This window comes from Adiantum capillus-veneris, chromosome 4 (genome assembly GCF_014529385.1).
Source record: "Adiantum capillus-veneris isolate H3 chromosome 4, ASM1452938v2, whole genome shotgun sequence".
Lineage (NCBI taxonomy): Eukaryota > Viridiplantae > Streptophyta > Polypodiopsida > Polypodiales > Pteridaceae > Adiantum > Adiantum capillus-veneris.
In genome coordinates, this window is record NC_140934.1 from 145,622,570 (window position 1) to 145,641,045 (window position 18,476).

General features: G+C 42.9%; 1 protein-coding gene across 1 annotated transcript; it reads left to right on the top strand.

Moving 5' to 3' along the window:
• Positions 1-11,596: 11,596 nt before the first annotated feature.
• On the top strand, positions 11,597-13,777 carry LOC147460116 (uncharacterized). The gene has a single exon (XM_086511241.1). It carries the CDS (start codon positions 11,630-11,632, stop codon positions 12,842-12,844), a length of 1,215 nt encoding a protein of 404 aa, XP_086367367.1. The 5' UTR covers positions 11,597-11,629; the 3' UTR covers positions 12,845-13,777.
• The last annotated feature ends 4,699 nt before the right edge of the window (positions 13,778-18,476 follow it).

Here is an 18,476-nt window from a genome sequence, read left to right on the forward strand (position 1 = left end):
AAATGGCAACCCTCTTCATTTCACAAATCTTCAAGTACCATGGCTTGCCAATGTACATAGTGTTGGATAGAGATCCTAGAATGACCAGTAATTTTTGGAAGGGTCTCTTTGATAATTTAGGAATAAGGCTAAACTTCTCTTCGGCCTATCACCCGCAAACGGATGGCCAAAGTGAAATAGCTAACCTAACAATTCTCGATCTACTAAAAGCCTATGTAACGGAAGTAAATCAAAGATCCGAATGGGAGAAGTACTTACCCTTAGTGGAGTATGCCTACAATAACACTGTACATACTTCCACGGGAAAAGCACCTGTTGAGGTAATTGAGGGAAGATAAAAAAGTCCCTTGCTACTTAAGGTACACGGGAAGATCTTCGGTGCAGATGAGTATAGCCGAGACATACAAGAATCTTTCCAAAAGATTAAGGATGCTATCTCTATCTCACAACAAAGGCAAAAGGCTACTGTTGACAAGCACAGAAGAGCCCAAGCCTTTAAAGAAAATGATTGAATCTTACTCAAATTTCCCAAGGCTCGATTGTTGGAATTAGGGTTGCAGAGAAACACACACAGCTTGGAGAAGACGAAGGAAGCTCAAGGCACACAATAGAGAGTATATTACTTAGTGTGCAATGGAAAGATAGATAGCCCTAGAGTGATGGGCGTATATACAATGCACGGGGGAAAAAACCTCCTAAAGAGGGAAAAAATGCCCCGGCGGTCCTAGTGTGTTCACACACATCACTACCACATGTATATGGTAACAAATCCCCCCTGGAGTGATGCGGTGAACGAGAGCTGGCACATGAGTAAAGGGAAGTGCCATGCCCTGAGGACAGGATCAGTCCACAAAGGGGAGTAAGCCCAAAGCTTTGCGGAAAGCTTCAAGCTTCTCACGAGACAATGCCTTTGTGAAAAGATCTGCAAGGTTGTCCTGTGTTGGCACATAAGCCAAGCTGATCTCTCCTGCTGAGAGCCTCTCCCTGACATAGTGGTAATGCACCTCAATGTGCTTTGTGCGAGCATGAAAAACTGGGTTCCTCGCAACTGCCAATGCGCTCTGACTGTCAGTGTAGATAGTGTTGGCAGTGTCCTGTCCAACACCCAAGTCAGCCATAAGGCGTCTGAGCCATACACACTCAACCGTAGCTGTGAAGACTGCCCTGTACTCAGCCTCACAACTCGAAGTGGCCACAGTAGGTTGCTTCTTGCTCAACCATGATATACATGAACTGCCAAGCATGAAACAAAAACCACTTGTGGACACTCGCATGTCAAAACAACCAGCCCAATCTGAGTCCGAAAAAGCATGTAAGTCTGGCGGCAATGATCCCCCCTTGGGATAAAACAAGCCAAGATGTAAAGTGCCACTAAGGTAGCGGAAAATCCTCTTGACAGCCTGCCAATGCTTAGACCCTGGGCTATGCATAAATCTGCTGACCTGCGAGACTGCAAACTGAATATCTGGCCTCGTGTTGCATACATAAATGAGGCAGCCAACAGCAGTTTGGTAAAGAGTGACATCAGCAGGATCGCCAGCATCATGTAGACTCAACTTCAAACCTGTTTCCATGGGAGTGGCAATAGGTTTGCAATCCTCAAGTCCAAACTTACATAGCAATGTCTCTATGTAACTTTTCTGACACAAGGCAATACCACCATCACACTGCTTAAACTGTATACCCAAGTAATGATGCAACAACCCCAAATCTTTCATCTTGAAAGTAGCATTCAAATCAGCCTTAAATTCAGCAATATGTCTCTCATTTGGTCCAGTGATCAGCAAATCATCAACATAAAGAACCACAATGAGAAATACATCATCCTCACGCTTTACATACAATGTGCTTTCTGTTGGACTGTTACGAAAGCCTCGTTTAACCAAATGAGTGTCAGCTTTCTCATACCAAGCACGAGGAGATTGCTTCAACCCATACAAAGCCTTCTTACATTTGCACACTTTGTCCTCTTGTCCTTTTATGACAAAACCGCGAGGCTGCGTTACATAAACTTCCTCAAATATGTCACCATTCAAGAAAGCAGTAACAATGTCTGATTGATGTACATCCCAACCAAAATGAGCTGCCAATGCACATAGAAAATGCACAGTAGTCATACGACAAGTGGGAGCAAAAGTCTCTTCATAATCTATGCCTTTTTGTTGTGCATAACCCTTTGCAACAAGTCGAGCCTTATGGCGATCGATCTCACCATCCGGCTTGCGTTTCAACTTGTAAACCCACTTCGTACCAATGGCCTTTTTGCCAGGAGGCAAATCACATAAAGTCCATGTGTCATTCTCTATAAGTGCATCATATTCTGATTTCATGGCAGCAATCCAATTTTCTGAATTCTGTGCTTCATCAAAGGACAGAGGCTCCTCAACATCATGTAAACTAGACACAGCCAAAGCATAACAATCTGATGCATAAGATGCATGGCGAGAGCCTGAACGAGTACGACTAGATAAAGGTGCATCCAATTTACTGTCACGCAAAGTGTGCACCAGCTATTTTGGCATACCTCTAGCCTGCTCATTTTCAGCCCTTTCCTCATCAAGTACATCATGTACATCTGCATCAGTAATAGGCTGTTCTAAAACATTTTCAGAAACCCCCATAGGCTGTACATTTGCCTCATTGGAACTTACATTCGTATTTCCACCACTGAAAAGAGGCAACAAAGTGTCATAAATGTCCTGTGAGCTTACATTACTGTCTCTAGTACATGACAGCAAGGGTTGAACAGAATCTTCCACAAACACTACATCCCGTGAAACCAGAATACGTTTTGTTTGCGGATGATACAACCTGTAACCTTTGCTTTCAGCACTATAACCAACAAAAATACATTTGACAGCCTTATCATCCAATTTTCTGCGCTGCACTTGTGGCACCAAAGCATATGCCAAACAGCCAAAAACACGCATGTGCTCAATAGAAGGTTTTCTATCATGCCATGCTTCATATGGAGTAATAGACTGCAAAGCTTTCGTAGGACACCTGTTAAGTACATAAGTGGCACACATGATGGCCTCAAGCCAAAAAGAATGCGGCAAAGCTTGACTTTTGACCATACATCGTGCCATTTCCGTTAGTGACCTGTTTTTCCTCTCAGCAACACCATTTTGCTGAGGTGTATAAGGCACTGTACATTGGTGTTTTATCCCATGACTAGCCAGAAATGCATTAAATTCATGAGACATATACTCCCCCCCTCGATCGGAACGGAGGGTGCCCATAATACATTTTGAGACATTTTCAGCCATAGCCAAAAATTGTTTGAAGCACATAAAAACTTCGGACTTTGCTTTAAGCGGAAATACCCATGCATGCCTGGAGTAATCATCAATGAAAGTCACGAAGTACAGGTAATTGCCCAAGGACGGAGTTTGCATGGGCCCACAAACATCACTATGCACAAGCTGCAACCTGCATGTGGCCCTAACTGAACCATCCTTTGGAAACTTAGAACGCTGCATTTTACCCAGAATACAGCCTTCACAAACATGTTTGATAGGTGCTTCAAGAGGCGGCAAAGAAGCAACCATATCAGATTTCTGCAAACGCAGCAAACTGGCAAAATTCAGATGACCAAAACGTGCATGCCAAAGTTTTGCATCTGAAATAGCCCTTGAATCTGCAACAGCATTTGCAAAATTTTGTCCACACTTGTCATACAAAGTGTGCTTATACAGCCCACGGCACAAAAGCCCAGATGCAACAATTTCATCACCAAAACTGAGATCATGAACTGTACATCTGTCATCCACAAATTTGACTACAAGTCCAAGTCTAGCAAGTGCAGATACAGACAATAGATTCTTCTTGATCCCAGGTACATAAAGTGCATCAACAAGTGTGAAGGAACTGCCATTAGCAGCAGTGAGCACAATCTTTCCAACTCCCTGAACTGGATAAGAGGCGTTGTTGGCACAAGTGACTGAATTCCCATGAGGGACAGACTCGAGAGAGGTAAACAATTCACGATGTGAGGTAATGTGCTTTGTAGCACCACTGTCGAAATACCACACATGTGAATCTGCAGCAACTGACAAGCATGTATCATGGACAGCAGGATTGTAAGTGCACTCTTCGCTAAAAGCCCATTCTGCATCAACATCAGCATCACAATCTCCTTTCACAGAAGACTCAACAATGGCTGCATTTGTAGTGGAACCAGCATTTGCAGTGGAACCACCCTCTTTCTTCTTAGCCTCTTTGGCCTTCAACTTAGGACACGACTTGATCAAGTGATCATTGGCTTTACAATAATGGCAACGCATCTTCTTTTTGCCCTTATCACCAGAATTGCCAGACGAAGTGCTGCCAGCAGAAGCATTAGGAACAGAATTTTTGCCACTCGCAGCAGAACCATAAGAAGTGGCTGCATTACTGTTACCACCCTTTCTTTGAGAAGCAATAAAAGCCTGTTCAACTGCACGCTGCCTAGTCCTGTTTTTTCTGGAAAGTGACTCTTGCAGCAGCAATGTGCATAATGCATCAAACTTGACAACTTCAGGATTTCCTTGGGTCATCAGTCTCCAAGTACTAGCAAAAGTCTGGTAGGAATCTGGTAAGGCATCAAGAACAGTCTGCACAAGGGAACTGTCAGAAATGACTTCACCTGCAGAAATGAGTTGCTCATTGATATCCTTGACACTAGCAAGGAAAGTGTCCATATCATCTTCCTCATGCATAATCTTCGACTCTAGCTCTTTACGCAGCAAAGCAATTTTAGCCTCATTGCGGCTTGCATAAAGACTTGCTAGAATATCCCAAGCCTGTTTTGCAGATTTTGCTGAACGGATGTGAGGAATAATGGTGCGCTTCACAGACAACGCAATCAATGCATGAGCCTGTGCATCCTTAACATCCCAACGAGCTTGTTCTGCTGTAGGCAAAACAACTCTAACAGCTGCAATCCTTGCAGCAAGACCTGCAACATCCTCAATATCGCCTACATCTTCAGAACCAGGACGTACATCAATGCCCTGCACAATGTTCCAGACACCTTTTGACACAAGAACGTGTTGCATCATATAAGCCCACATAGGGTAGTTGTCCCCATCCAACCTGTCCTCAGCAGCAAACATCTTGAACACATCTGTGTTGTTGTTGTCAGCCATGGTAAATGCTGCACCTGATGTGAAAACTGCCCGAAAATAGGAGAAATGGAGCGGGAACAACTTGTGCTATATAGCACAAACCGTAGAAGACTATAAGGCACCTGTTATGCAGAAAACGGCACTGACAGAAAATCTGCACAAAATGACGAAATAACCTGTGCAGTACTGCCCGTAGTGGAAACGGAGGCCGAAATGAGCCCAAATCAAAATTCTGAGCAGACCGAGCTCTTCGAGCTCGCCCAAAATATTTGTCGACCTACGAACGCTTGCCAAAGCTCACTGAAATCGGAGAAAGTGAGCAGGCGTGTGCTGGAGCAGCTGGCGACTAAGCCCGGGAGGACATGACCTGCTCTGATACCAATTGTTGGAATTAGGGTTGCAGAGAAACACACACAGCTTGGAGAAGACGAAGGAAGCTCAAGGCACACAATAGAGAGTATATTACTTAGTGTGCAATGGAAAGATAGATAGCCCTAGAGTGATGGGAGTATATACAATGCACGGGGGAAAAAACCTCCTAAAGAGGGAAAAAATGCCCCGGCGGTCCTAGTGTGTTCACACACATCACTACCACATGTATATGGTAACATCGATTAAGGCACACGACGGGCAAGAATCCTACGGGACACCAAAAGTACTAGGCTAAGTTAGCAAAAAGGTACTATGCCAGATTCTTAGGCCAATCAATGAGATGGCCTATCAACTCAAGTTGCCCAACCATTGGCTCATACACAATGATTTCCATGTGAGCCTACTAAAGCCTTACAAAGGAGAGACACCTCAAGAACCAACTATTGGAGACCCACCGGAGATCGAGGACCAAGAAGAGGTGCTACAACGCGAGTCCATTCTCCGACATGAAGACAAGGTACTAAGAGGTGGTAAGACTATTCGACGATATCTTATTAAGTTTAAAAATTATCCTTTTGAAGATGCTAGATGGATGCAAAGCATACAATTAAAGGATAACCTAAACCTTGTCAATGCTTCCCTAAAGTAAGAAAATGTACAAATGTTAAAAATGAACAAAGTTTTTATCTTATAAGACTCTCTTTTTCTTTATTGTGCACAAAAATGAAGTAGTATGCATGCTTAGATCAAGTTTGCGGAGACTACGTCATCCAAACACCAAGTAGAGCTTGCCACTCTACTATGGAAGACTGATAGGACTAATGTGCATACATGCTTGTGGCAGCTTAGGCTCTCAAGCGCCAAATGGACTAGTCATCCATTTTGGAACGATGTCGTAGGGTAGCATAGGGATCCTCTACCCGCTAGGAAAAGGACTAATAAATATGCTTTGTCTTCTCTACCCCATAGTCAAGGATGACTATGATTTTAAGAGAGAGGTAATGTCATAATAATCAATATCTAATTCTCCTAAATGATTTTCTCATGTTAAACTGATCATTTAATATGGGGAAGTGCCAGGGGAGAAAAAGATAGAATATTGGTTAAGCTAGCAGACAGGCCACAGTAGGGATCCAAAGGAGGGAAAATAGAGATCCAAAGGGGGGGGGCATCTGCAAAAGATCAATGTGCAACAATGGGCTTAAAAGACCCTAAGGTTCAGCCCATTAAGACTTCCAAAATACTAAGGTTCCGAAATTCAAAGGTTGTGTCCAAAGGCCAAACACTAGGGAAATTGGATGCTTAGTGTGTGTCACAAAAAGTCTTTATCAATCCCTACATAGGAGGGAGCGAGCCTTGCAAGTAGGGGATGAGAGAGAAACTCACACACACACACACACACACACACACACACAAGCTCCCTTTACACAAAGGGAATGAGGGACACATGTCAGCTCCCTAGCCAGATGCCCACAAGGTGTACCCAATTCCTATTGGATGGCCTTGGACGTGGACCAATGAGAATTAGGCTAGAGTAAATGTAGTTTAATTATTTTAAAAAACACTCAATAAAAGAACCAATAAGAATTAAGCTCTCTAGAAGAATATTGGACAGTCTCCCAAGGGGACCAATGAGCATTCAACAACCCAATGGCTTGCCTGATTCCTATTGGCCAGGAGGCAAAGGGGTCCAATGAGAGTTTAGTTGAATTAAATAATTACCTAAAGCTCTCACAAAAGGGGAAAGGGGGACACATGTTAGAAGGCTATCACTTATAGTGCTTAATTTCCATTGGCTAAGCCTGGGGAGGTCCAATAGGACTATAGCAAGAGAAAATTGGATGGGGGGTCGACCAAGAGAGAGAGAGGGGGCTGATTTTTTCAAGGAATTATCACACACACACACACTCACACAATCTCATGTGTGAAGCAAAGACGACTCTCTCTCCTTCTCTAGCTTTAATGGAAATATTACCACCTACTCCAAGCTTGTGAGAAGGGAGGCCTACACCAACAACTCTTGGATTTGTGATGCAAATCCAACCAGGAGCCAAGCTTCAATGCATGCTCATCTCCTCTACCATGCTAATTACTAAGCTAAGCTATGCTAATATGAGTGATTATGTGAAGAGATGTACATCTTTTTCGTAAGAATACTCCTTCTTCCTCTCAATCTACTCTCATACCCCACTAGCTCTCACCATCTTCGAAGGTGTGTGAGGTCCTGGGTTTGAGACCGTGAGGGAATTGATGTTGTGTTTGATAAGTGTTTTGCTTAGTGCATGAACTTTCCATCTTCATTGCACTAGCTTGTATTGAAGGAACACAAAGGATTGTATTGTAAAATGTCTCTCTTGATGGGAGAAACCATAATACAAAGCCTTTTGAAGGGGGGACCGGATCCATGCAAATCCGGTCCTCAACTGTTGCCAATAACTTAATTTCGCTCTCTTTTGAAGTATTGTTCATGCTATCTAACTAGGTGTTATGCTTTTTGTTGCTTTCTCCACCCAAGCACTCTTGTTATTCTTATTAGGAAGCTATACTAATGAAATTCTCACTATGTTCATGCTATTTTCTGCTACACACAAGTTACTAGACCATTAAATGTTACAAATATGATTGGACCCCTCTAAGCCTAGCCAATCACATGCATAAAGCATATCAAGCAACAAGGGTAGCATTAGGAAAAGTGTTCTCCTTACCCCTTTGAGAGAGAGGGTTTAATAATACATAGATATTTTGATAATTAATCTAAATGCTCATTGGAACCCTCTTTAGCCTAGCCAATAGGATTCAAGCTAGAACACCATGTGGATAAACATGGGGAGAACCTGACATGTGTCCATGTGCCTCTTGAGGAAGGGGTGCCCTTTGGGTGAGTGAGAGGTTAAGTCAAACATTACCCTAGATTTGGGGCTCGCCCCTTCCTTTGTAGGGCACCTATTTGACTCAAGCCCTCAAGCACCTTACCCTCCAAGCATGGGAAGCTTCTCAAGAACCTTAGTGAGCAAGTACATGCTTAGTATGAGCATGGGTTCTCTCTCTCATGCCCCTAGCTTGTAGGCTAGGCCCCCCTCTTTGTAGGGCTCACCTTTGACTTGGACTTGGACACCTCAAGCACAAGGCCAGCTTGGCCAAGGACCTTAGCCATCAAGCATGCCTAGCACTTTAACTAATAAACACCTAAAGCATGGGCCTAGCTTAACCTAAGGCCCTAGCTGTAAGGACAACTTCTAACACTAACCTTTGGAGGTCTTTAATGAAGCTAGCTCTAAGGTTTTTCAAGCTCCATTAGTTGGCATTGATCTTTGATAGACCATCTCCCATTTGGACCCATTGCCTTTGGTCCTGTGTTGAGATACATCCATAAGCATGTGTCTATATTCTTACTCTTATTCCCATTTATTCTCCCACATTAAATGATTAGTTCAATATGAGAAAATCGTTTGGGCTAGTTAGATATTAGATTTTATGACAGAGCTCACACCCCCGACAATATGGTCGGATTTAAATTGGCTGGGTTTTGGTTCCATAAGGCCGCCTGCACATGCTCAACACTTTAAGATTGCACCCATTCTAATCCTTGGTCGACAGATCCCGTAGGGAAGGTCCACATGATGACGAGACACTTTTTCTTGGCTTCTGAATTAGGTAGTCCTTTTCATGCCCTCTGCTTGCTCTAGCCTCACTGGATTTCCTTTGCTGTAAGCAATCAAAAATTTCTAGCTTACTAGAGTCCATTCTTGTGTGCTTAAGAAAAGAACATGCAATGTGAGGAATTAGCTTGGTAGGCATTCCTATACTCTAGCGTTGTAGAAGAAAATCGACCACTTCCATTCAAGCTCAAAAAAAAATTATCACCCCTAAAACTTGAAAACCCCGAAGCCTCAAGGTCCCTTGTAGTGGACATTTCACACCAACCTGAAGCCTAAAATTCTCATAGTACGCGTATCTTGTGATATCCCAAAAAGGAAATCTTGCTCCAAAGGATTCATTGTCTTCTCTTTTTGCACGCCTTGTGAAGAGGTGCTCCACAAGAGTGGAGAGTGACTTCAAAAATTATTTTGTAAAACTTTTTGGAGTATTTTTCATTGCACACGAAGACTAGATACTGCCCAAAAAAACGGGTAAGACCTTCTTTGAATTACACATTAAGAGACACCATGGCTAAGGAAATATAACTATTTTTGAATGCCAAGATTTAAATACCTGGAAAATCAAAACAAAGGGGTAATTAATGAAGAAGCAGTTGTGATCCACAACCATTGGGAGAGGGAGAGAGAATTGAGACTAGGTAGTCTCAAGCACAATTCATAGCACGAATGAGCAAGCATTAGGGATTATTCTCACCGTTGTGGGGGACAATTACATCCACTACCTAGATAACTGCACTACTTCCTATGATGCATGGGTCACACTTGAGAGACACTTTGGAGCCATAGCCAAGCACTCCAAAGTTTCTCTCAAAATGCAACTCTATGGTCTCACCATGGAACTAGGAGAAGATCTCCGATATATAAAGACTTTAGGAGGATCTTTTGTTTCTACGTCATCAAGGAACATAATAACAAAGAAGAGGTGCATACACTGCAACCGCACCAACCACAGATCTGCTCGACAAATGTTACAAAATGAACCCTTGTGTGCATTGTTGTAAAAATAATCATGGGTCAATTGGTGTTTGTACAAAGATAAAGGCAAAGTCAACATCACTGAAGAATCTAGTGAAGAAGACAATGGAGCAATATCCTACGTAGATGTAGTCTGAGACACTCACATTATCCTACACCCTAGTTGCTTACAACTCTTAGGGGAGGAATTTTTGCCCTGCACCCTTGTTGTCTACCATTCTCAAGGGGAGGGATTTTTGGCCTACACCCTATTGTCACCACTCTCTAGGGGAGACATTTGTTTGTACACCTATCTAGATGGGAGACTTAGACCCCACTAAAAGGTCTCTTTGACATTTGATGTGCTCAGACACAAAACGAAAGAGTTGGTGCTACACGAGCTCTTTCCCATGTCACAAAGGAACACACAAGGTGCCAAATCCCTGTAGAAAACTTAGGATAAGGGTGATGATAATGGAATTGACGTGTCAAAGGTGGGCTCTCATGAATCCATAGAGTTTGTCACCTCATGGAATCCACCCTAAGCTCATTATAACACAAGCCTCCAAATTGTACAAAACCCTAGAGTCCTCAAGGCATCAAAAGTATCTCAAGGGATTGAGGGAACTAAAAATTACAAATCTAAGATAATTGAAGGAGTTCTCAGTTATGTGTCCGATATATGTAACTTCAACTCACTTTGTGGTGTTTGATAAATTGGACGATGGTCATAATGTTGGTAAGCTAGCTATGGAGGCTAGATTAGCTCTTACCAAGGGTCTACCAGAGAAGTTAAAGAAATTTCCTCGTGCTCTCGAGGAAAATGCAAGATTCTCCTTCAACCAAAATTTGATTGAGAGATCATTGAGCTGTTCCTTTGGAACATCAAACAAGCACCAATGTTCGACACGATACTTGAACAAGATGAAAACATTCTAAAGTGGCTGGGTTCAAAATTGAAGGCCAACGTAAAAACCATGGAAACGCTCAAGACTTTGATGAAGCACTACAAGAAAGGGCTACCTCAAGTTAAAAGATAGCTCTCGAAGAGCCTATCGTTGGAAGGGAGTGCTTTGGCAAGTCCTTAGCTAGGGATCCTTAGCCAGCTCTCTCTAATGAGCTATCAAGAAACTTTCCTCCTATTGATACACCACATGCTACACATCAAGAGGAGCTAAAAAATTATCGTGAGGGCGATACAAATGCTCTATTACACTTCCTAAGTAACCAGGAGAGTATGAAGCTGAATAGAAGATGGTACATGTGCCAACTGCTACAAAAGAGCTGACTATTAAGGAAAAGGACACTAGTGAATTGCATCTTGTAAGTCCCAGTCATGTGTGTTCTTTCTTTGGCATATCCGCTTGTGTAGGGAACTATGAGTTGACATCAGTACAGTGGATGGCTATCGTATGTCCGGAAATGCTAAGGAGAGGCGCACCTTATCGAGGCACGTTCTTGTCCCTTTAAAACCAGGCCGGGGCTCATGGCCACCTCCAGGCCACAGCCCCCTCTTCCTAGCCATTTAATTACACAATGGCTCTCAGCAAGGGGCTCCTCCTAGTGTTCGCCACCCTGCTTGCCCTCTCTCTCACCCAGTCCACTCTGGCCAGCTACTCACCTTACTCTGATGAGGAAGAAGAGCCCAAACACAAGAAGGTGCGCAGCTATGGTGGCAAGAAGTTCTACAAGAAGAAGCACTATTTGGGCTATCACTATGGCAAGCCAGAAGACCATGATGATGATGAGGATGATGATACTCGTTACTACAGCCATGATGATGATCCTAAGAAGCCTGTCTACAAGAAGCCAGTTTACAAGAAGCCTTATGTCAAGGATGTGAAGAAGCCAGTCTACAAGAAGCCTTACAAGAAGTATGATGGCGAGAAGGAGAAGCTGGTGTACAAGAAGCCTTACAAGCCATCTTATCCTGTTAAGAAGCCGGTGTACACGAAGCCTTACAAGCCATCTTATCCTGTTAAGAAGCCTGTCTACAAGCCCAAGCCCAAGTACAAGCTACCAGTTTATGAGAAGCCGGCCTACACCAAGCCTGATTCCGAGCCCGTGTACGACGACACCGAGCCTGAAGTTGTGTATGAGGAGCACAAGCCTTACTACAGGAATCCATACTACAAGAAGCCCGAGCCTGAGGAGGAGAAGGACCCCAAGCCATACTACAAGAAGCCCGAGCCTGAGGAGGAGAAAGAGCCCAAGCCATACTATAAGAAGCCATACTACAAGAAGCCTGAAGAGCAGTATCAGCCAGAGAAGCCCAAGCCTATGTACGGGGAGCCCGAGCCAGAGAAGCCGGCATACAGCCCTGCGAGGCCATCGTCCTCGTCAGAGGGGGAGTGGCTAGAGCCACACAACGCTGCGCGAGCTGAGGTAGGGCTGCCTCCGTTGGTGTGGAGTGATGAGGTGGCGCAATTTGCCGAGAGCTGGGCCAATCAGAGGCGGGCAGCTGGATGCGGCCTGGAGCACTCGGGCGGGTCCTACGGCGAGAACATCTTCTGGGGCAGCGGCGCGGGGTATGGGCCGGCAGAGTGCGTGGCGTCGTGGGTTCGCGAGAAGGAAAACTACAATTACGGCGACAACTCCTGCTCCAGCGGCGACTGCGGCCACTACACTCAAATCATCTGGGCCAATACTGCCCGCCTCGGCTGTGCCAAGGCCACCTGCGACGACGGCAGTGTCTTCATGACTTGCAACTATGACCCTCCCGGCAACTACATCGGCACCAAGCCCTACTAGCTAACATCCCCCCATGAATGATTTTATAGAATTGGTTCCGCATGCCGTAGGCTACCTACACTTCTCAACCTCTGACATTACCTCCTTACCTCCTCACCTTAATATAAAACCGCTACACTTCTCCACCCATCATCGTGAAGACAACGGCAGTGTTGCAACTATGACCCTCCCCGCAACGGCACCAAGCCCTACTAGCCAACTTATCTAACACACCCCCATAAATGATTTTATAAAATTGGCTACGTATTTCCCAAAGGAGATAGCTTGGTTGGTTGAGCATTCGTCCTAGTCCATGACCCAGGTCATTGGTTTGAATGCGGCCAAGTGACCCTTGTAGCGCTGAGGGACACCTGCCATTTTATCACCACGCACTAAAAAAAAAAAAGAAGGCTCCGCATGCCATAGGCTACCACACTTCTCAACCTCTCGCATTACCTCATAACCTCCCATTAACTCCTCAAACATTGGCTCCCCATGCCATACCTATATCACCACACTTCTCCACCCATCACATTACACATAATTTCCAACCTCTCCCATCACCTCATAACCTCACATTACACATAATTTCTAACCTCTCCTATCCCCTCATAACCTCACATTTCCACCCCTGCCACCCTTTTAGAGCCATTTCCCATGGCACACGTTTTTGGCTCCTTCACCTACTGACCATTAGCAAATTTCACCATATGCTTAGGCCTCATTTGCTTACAAGATAGTGTCCGAAGGACAACTTTTCTATGCAATTATGTCCCATTGATTAGTGCATAATAATCCCATTACAAACCAATAGTTTCAGACTTCCAACATTCATAATTTATAGGTGATGCCAAGACAAGATAGGTTCTACCTCAACCTTATGGGACAAAAATGCTAGAATTGGTGATTAATAATGATGATATAATTTGATTGTTTAAGATAACTGAGCAATTTATTTCTATTAATTCTTCAATAGTATGCAATCAATAAATTGTCTTTTCCAATCTAGCATATATTTTCCAGAGGATCCTTGTGAATTGCTACAATAGTGAATTGTTGTGAAATTGAATAGTCTCAAATAGCCTTAGATGAATGATTAGTAGTAGGGTCTAGGTCGCCTGCTTGGTTAACTTTGATTGGCCGTTCTCTCTCTACATGTCAACATCAGTGTGAATTGACAGATTTGTCTTCATGTACAAAAATTCTAGATACACGCTACATCCAAAACCTCAGTTTTTTTGAGAGCAATTTTCTTAAATAAAAAAACATCAACTTTATTTCACCGTTATCATGATTCAATAGGGTCTTCTACTAATTGGTAGGGTGGGTTGCTGCTGATGGAAAACCCAAGTTTGTAAGCTCTATGTGATCTAGCCCATATTGTGTGTGTATGTGTGGTGTAAGTGTGTAGAGCATATATTAGTACCTAATTCTACACCCACTGTTGGGCAGTGAAAATATATGCTACCAAGATATTGTGGCATTTGGTCAATAGTATGCATGGAGGCGATGGCTATATTGACTTGTGGATGAGCTCTTTGTGTGGGTGTGTGAGTACTGTATGTATGCATATGTATGTGTGTATGTGTATGTGTATGTGTATGGTACTATGAAGGAGAGAGGAGTATGCACAAAAGATCTCAAACAACCATGGCTGCACTCCAACCCTTCTTAGCTTAAGTATGTTGAAAGACATGCTGGCTTTGCCGTAACACTATGTCAAGATAAGATTGTTTTTCAATGTCCATTATTGAAGAAAGAAGAGTAAGTAAAAGGACATGGAGGGAGGAGGAAGGGGTAGCGCACACTTTCTTTCCAAGGCACATTGATTTACCAAAAAATTAACATTGATTATTATTCCATCGATGAGAAAAAAATATGCAATCTCCTAAAACTTAGGGCACATGGTATCTTGAGGGATTAACTAAAAAGAATTATTCATGGACAAAGGTAGTACTGGAGTGCATGTCTCCTACATGAAAATCGGCTCAAAATACCTATTCCATTTGTTGGTTTGCCAAGCTAGTGCAAACGTTGAAAGTCTTGGCAGTTCATGAAGAGAACATGCATTGCCGGCGGGCTGTGTGCACAAGCCTAGTTGGGAAGGTGCAAAACCTATGGTTGTGAGGGCTCGTGCTGAGAATCACAAAAACTTTGTGAAAAGTAAAAAATCACCAAACCTCTTCCTAAAGATGGTTAAAAGTCTAAGAGCGCTTGTGACAAAATAGTCACAAACTCTCTCTCCTATTGTGCTTTAAATTTGCTTGTTTTGTTGGAGCTATATATGGCTCACTCTACTCAACTTGGTCTCACCTATATATTTGTATCTTGTCCTCAATATGAATCAGTCTTTGGGAGCGTATATGGTGTGTCTCTTGTCTCGTCTCTCTCTCTCTTTCTCTCTACATCTCAACATGGTGTCAGAGCTTACCCAATCTGCATCTGTGTAACCCAAAAGAGAAAGAGATTGCATAGAATTCGATGTGAGTTGTCGTCGATAGACTAAACCAAAATCTGTAGTGCCTTTCAAGTATTTCAATACACGCTTTGTAGCAAACCAATGCTTAAGAGAAGGACATGCAAGATGTTGTCCAAGATAATTAGCAGCAAACAGAATATCAGGACGAGTGTTCATGCCAACAAATTGAAGACATCCAATCAAGTTAGCATAAGGTTGATTTGTGACAAGCTGACCGCCATTGTCAGAAGTGTTCTTCGTAGAGCTCGCAAGACAAGGTATGTATGTGATCCACTAGTGGAAATTGCTTCTTTATAAATGGTTGTCTTGTTTCTTGGACCAGCAAGAAACAACGTTGTGTTGCAGTTTCTACGACTGAGTCAGAATATGTTGCGGCATCACTTGCAGCTCGTGAGTTGATTTGGCTTCGACAAATGCTGGTTGATATTGGTCACTCTCCTCTTTCTAGCACACCCTTCCGGTGTGACAACCAAAGTGCTATTAGTCTTGCAAAAGACTATGTTCAACATAATAAGTCAAAGCACATTGCTGTCCATTATCATTATGTTAGGTATGAAGTACGCAAAGGAACCATTATGGTTGAACACTGTCCAAGTGACCAGATGATTGTAGACATTTTGACCAAAGGCCTCAACGAGTCACGTTCCATCCTCTTGCGCTCGGATCTTGGAGTTGCTTCGGCCTCACTCTTTCTAGATTAGCTTCTTTGCTATTTTAATAGCTTTGTACATATGCATTGTAATCTTTTAGCTAGGTACCATGCTCTATGCACACTCCACATTTTCACATTGTGATCTCTGAGTCACTTGAATATTTGTACATAGATGCATATTTTCACATTGTATAGGGGCTTAGGTTTTTCCCATGAACTCCCCAAGGGTTTTTCCATCCAAAGCTAGAGACCTTTGTTTGAGTGGGGGTGTTGGAGCTATATATGGCTCACTCTACTCAACTTGGTCTCACCTATATATTTGTATCTTGTCCTCAATATGAATCAGTCTTTGGGAGCGTATATGGTGTGTCTCTTGCCTCTCTCTTTCTCTCTACATCTCAACATGTTTTTGGAAGTGAGTTCGTGATGAAAGGATCGCCAATTCACATCCAATTTTACTTAGAAAGGGAAATTAAAACAATAAACTTTCAGCCATGAATCCTCAACTCTCATACAAGCACAAATCCCATTCAAAACCAAAACCTCTTTCATGGAATCATGCAGCCTCACCCCCAATTAGATAGTCGTAACTTCAAATAATTGAAAGGAATACACGAGCTTCCACCTTCACGAATAGCATTTTTTGGATTTGAAGAGATTTGAGAGCTTCTAAATTGAATTGCACACACACTTTTGCTTAAGGGAAACCCTAATTCAGTCCCTCACAAGCTCAGATACAAGATTGCAAAGAGTTGGGACTGCGCTACACATAGATTGAGCAACCATGAAGAGAATTTCACATTAGTGGGTCATTGAAAGTTTTTTCACTTAAAAGAAACCCTCTCTCTCTCTCTTTCCCATGGAAATATGAGATGAGGTGTCAATTTTTGGGCCATCTTTCCACTTTGGACCAGAACTTGGCCATTTTCAGCTCATTTTTGACCCAAAAAGACCTTTTTTTTTTTGAAAAATCCTAAACAGAGTCAAAAAATCCCTAGATTTTTGAGATCACTCGCATAAGCACAAAATCATAGATATGCATAAGTTTTAATCAATATTCCATTTTGGGTCACTTTCCATGTAATTTTGCAAGATGGCGCCTGTTAGCTGTTATTTTCAACAGTTTTTGTCTGCATCAATCTTTATAGGTGAGATGAGTGTGCCACCATGAAATGCTTGCAATATGTACATCACAAAAGAAAATTAGGCATCTTATCAAGTAGGAAAACATGTCAAGATATAGAGAAGGAGAGACCTTGAGCACTTGCAAGCACACACACACACACACACAAAGATAAAGGCAAAAGACTGTACTTCTTCTTCTTCACTATCTCAAGATAAGAGGTGTACAAAAAATAAGAGAAAATACAACATACAAGGGGAACTAGTACAATGGTCTAATGTAAACCACTAGTAAATGAGGTGACTCAGATAAGTGTGCCATCACTCCAGTAGGTAGACCAACTTTGTGTATTACAACTAGCAAGTTATGCGTCACCCACCAAAGCACGCTAATGATTATGACTATCGGTGGTACTCATCCAAGAGTCGTAGAGAGCTTGAGCACTTGCAAGCACACTCACACACACAAAGATGAAGGCAAAAGACTGTACTTCTTCTTCAACACTAAATCAAAACAAGAGGTCCACAAAACATAAGGGAAAATAAAACATAAAAGGGGAACTATTACAACGAGGCTAATGTAAATTGCTAGTGAGTGAAGTGAGTAGATATGTGTGCCATCACTTTGGTAGGTAGACCAGCTCGGTGTAGTATAATTGTAGTATCATTGGCGAAGATAGGTGGTAGTCATCCAAGAATTGTACATGTTGAACTTGACATCTCAACACTCCCCCTCAAGCTCAATTCCATCTCTTATATTCCAAGCATTGCTCAAAATTGTTGTAGCTTCTCCGCTCCAAGGACCTTTGTGAAGATATCAACAACTTGCACTACAACACGTCACATAAAAATCGGTGCAGATACTGGCGAGACAAGCTTTCTTTTAAAAGCCTGAGATAAATCTTCAAACTTCATATATATTTTCAATAATGCAAAGCATACGTATAATACTTACAAACTCGTGTTGAAGTGTGTTGTAGCCTCCACTCCCAAGATGTGATGCTCCTGCATACTTCAAACGTGCTATGGCTGTATCTCTCTACTGCTGAAATCTGTCTGGATTGTCTTGTGTCTCTTGTGCAATCCCCGCCCACTCCTCTACGTCCAACCATGCCGGCTTTGGACTACCGGCATTGTACCTTCTCTTACCTCTGACCGACGGTGTGAAATTGTGGCCTTCGCCACACCCAAAATCCAGCCATTCAAGGCTTGATCGTACCCCTCCCCCGGCCTTTACTCTCTATGAATGGCTTCGACGAGGTAAATCTTTCTTTCATCGTCAAGATTATCCCAAATCTCCATCACAAACTGACCAAAATGAACTCTACAAAACTGTTGAGTCCTCTATCGCATGGCCTTTGCAACCCTATCCGCCACAACAGCCCCATCCCTTCTCTTGT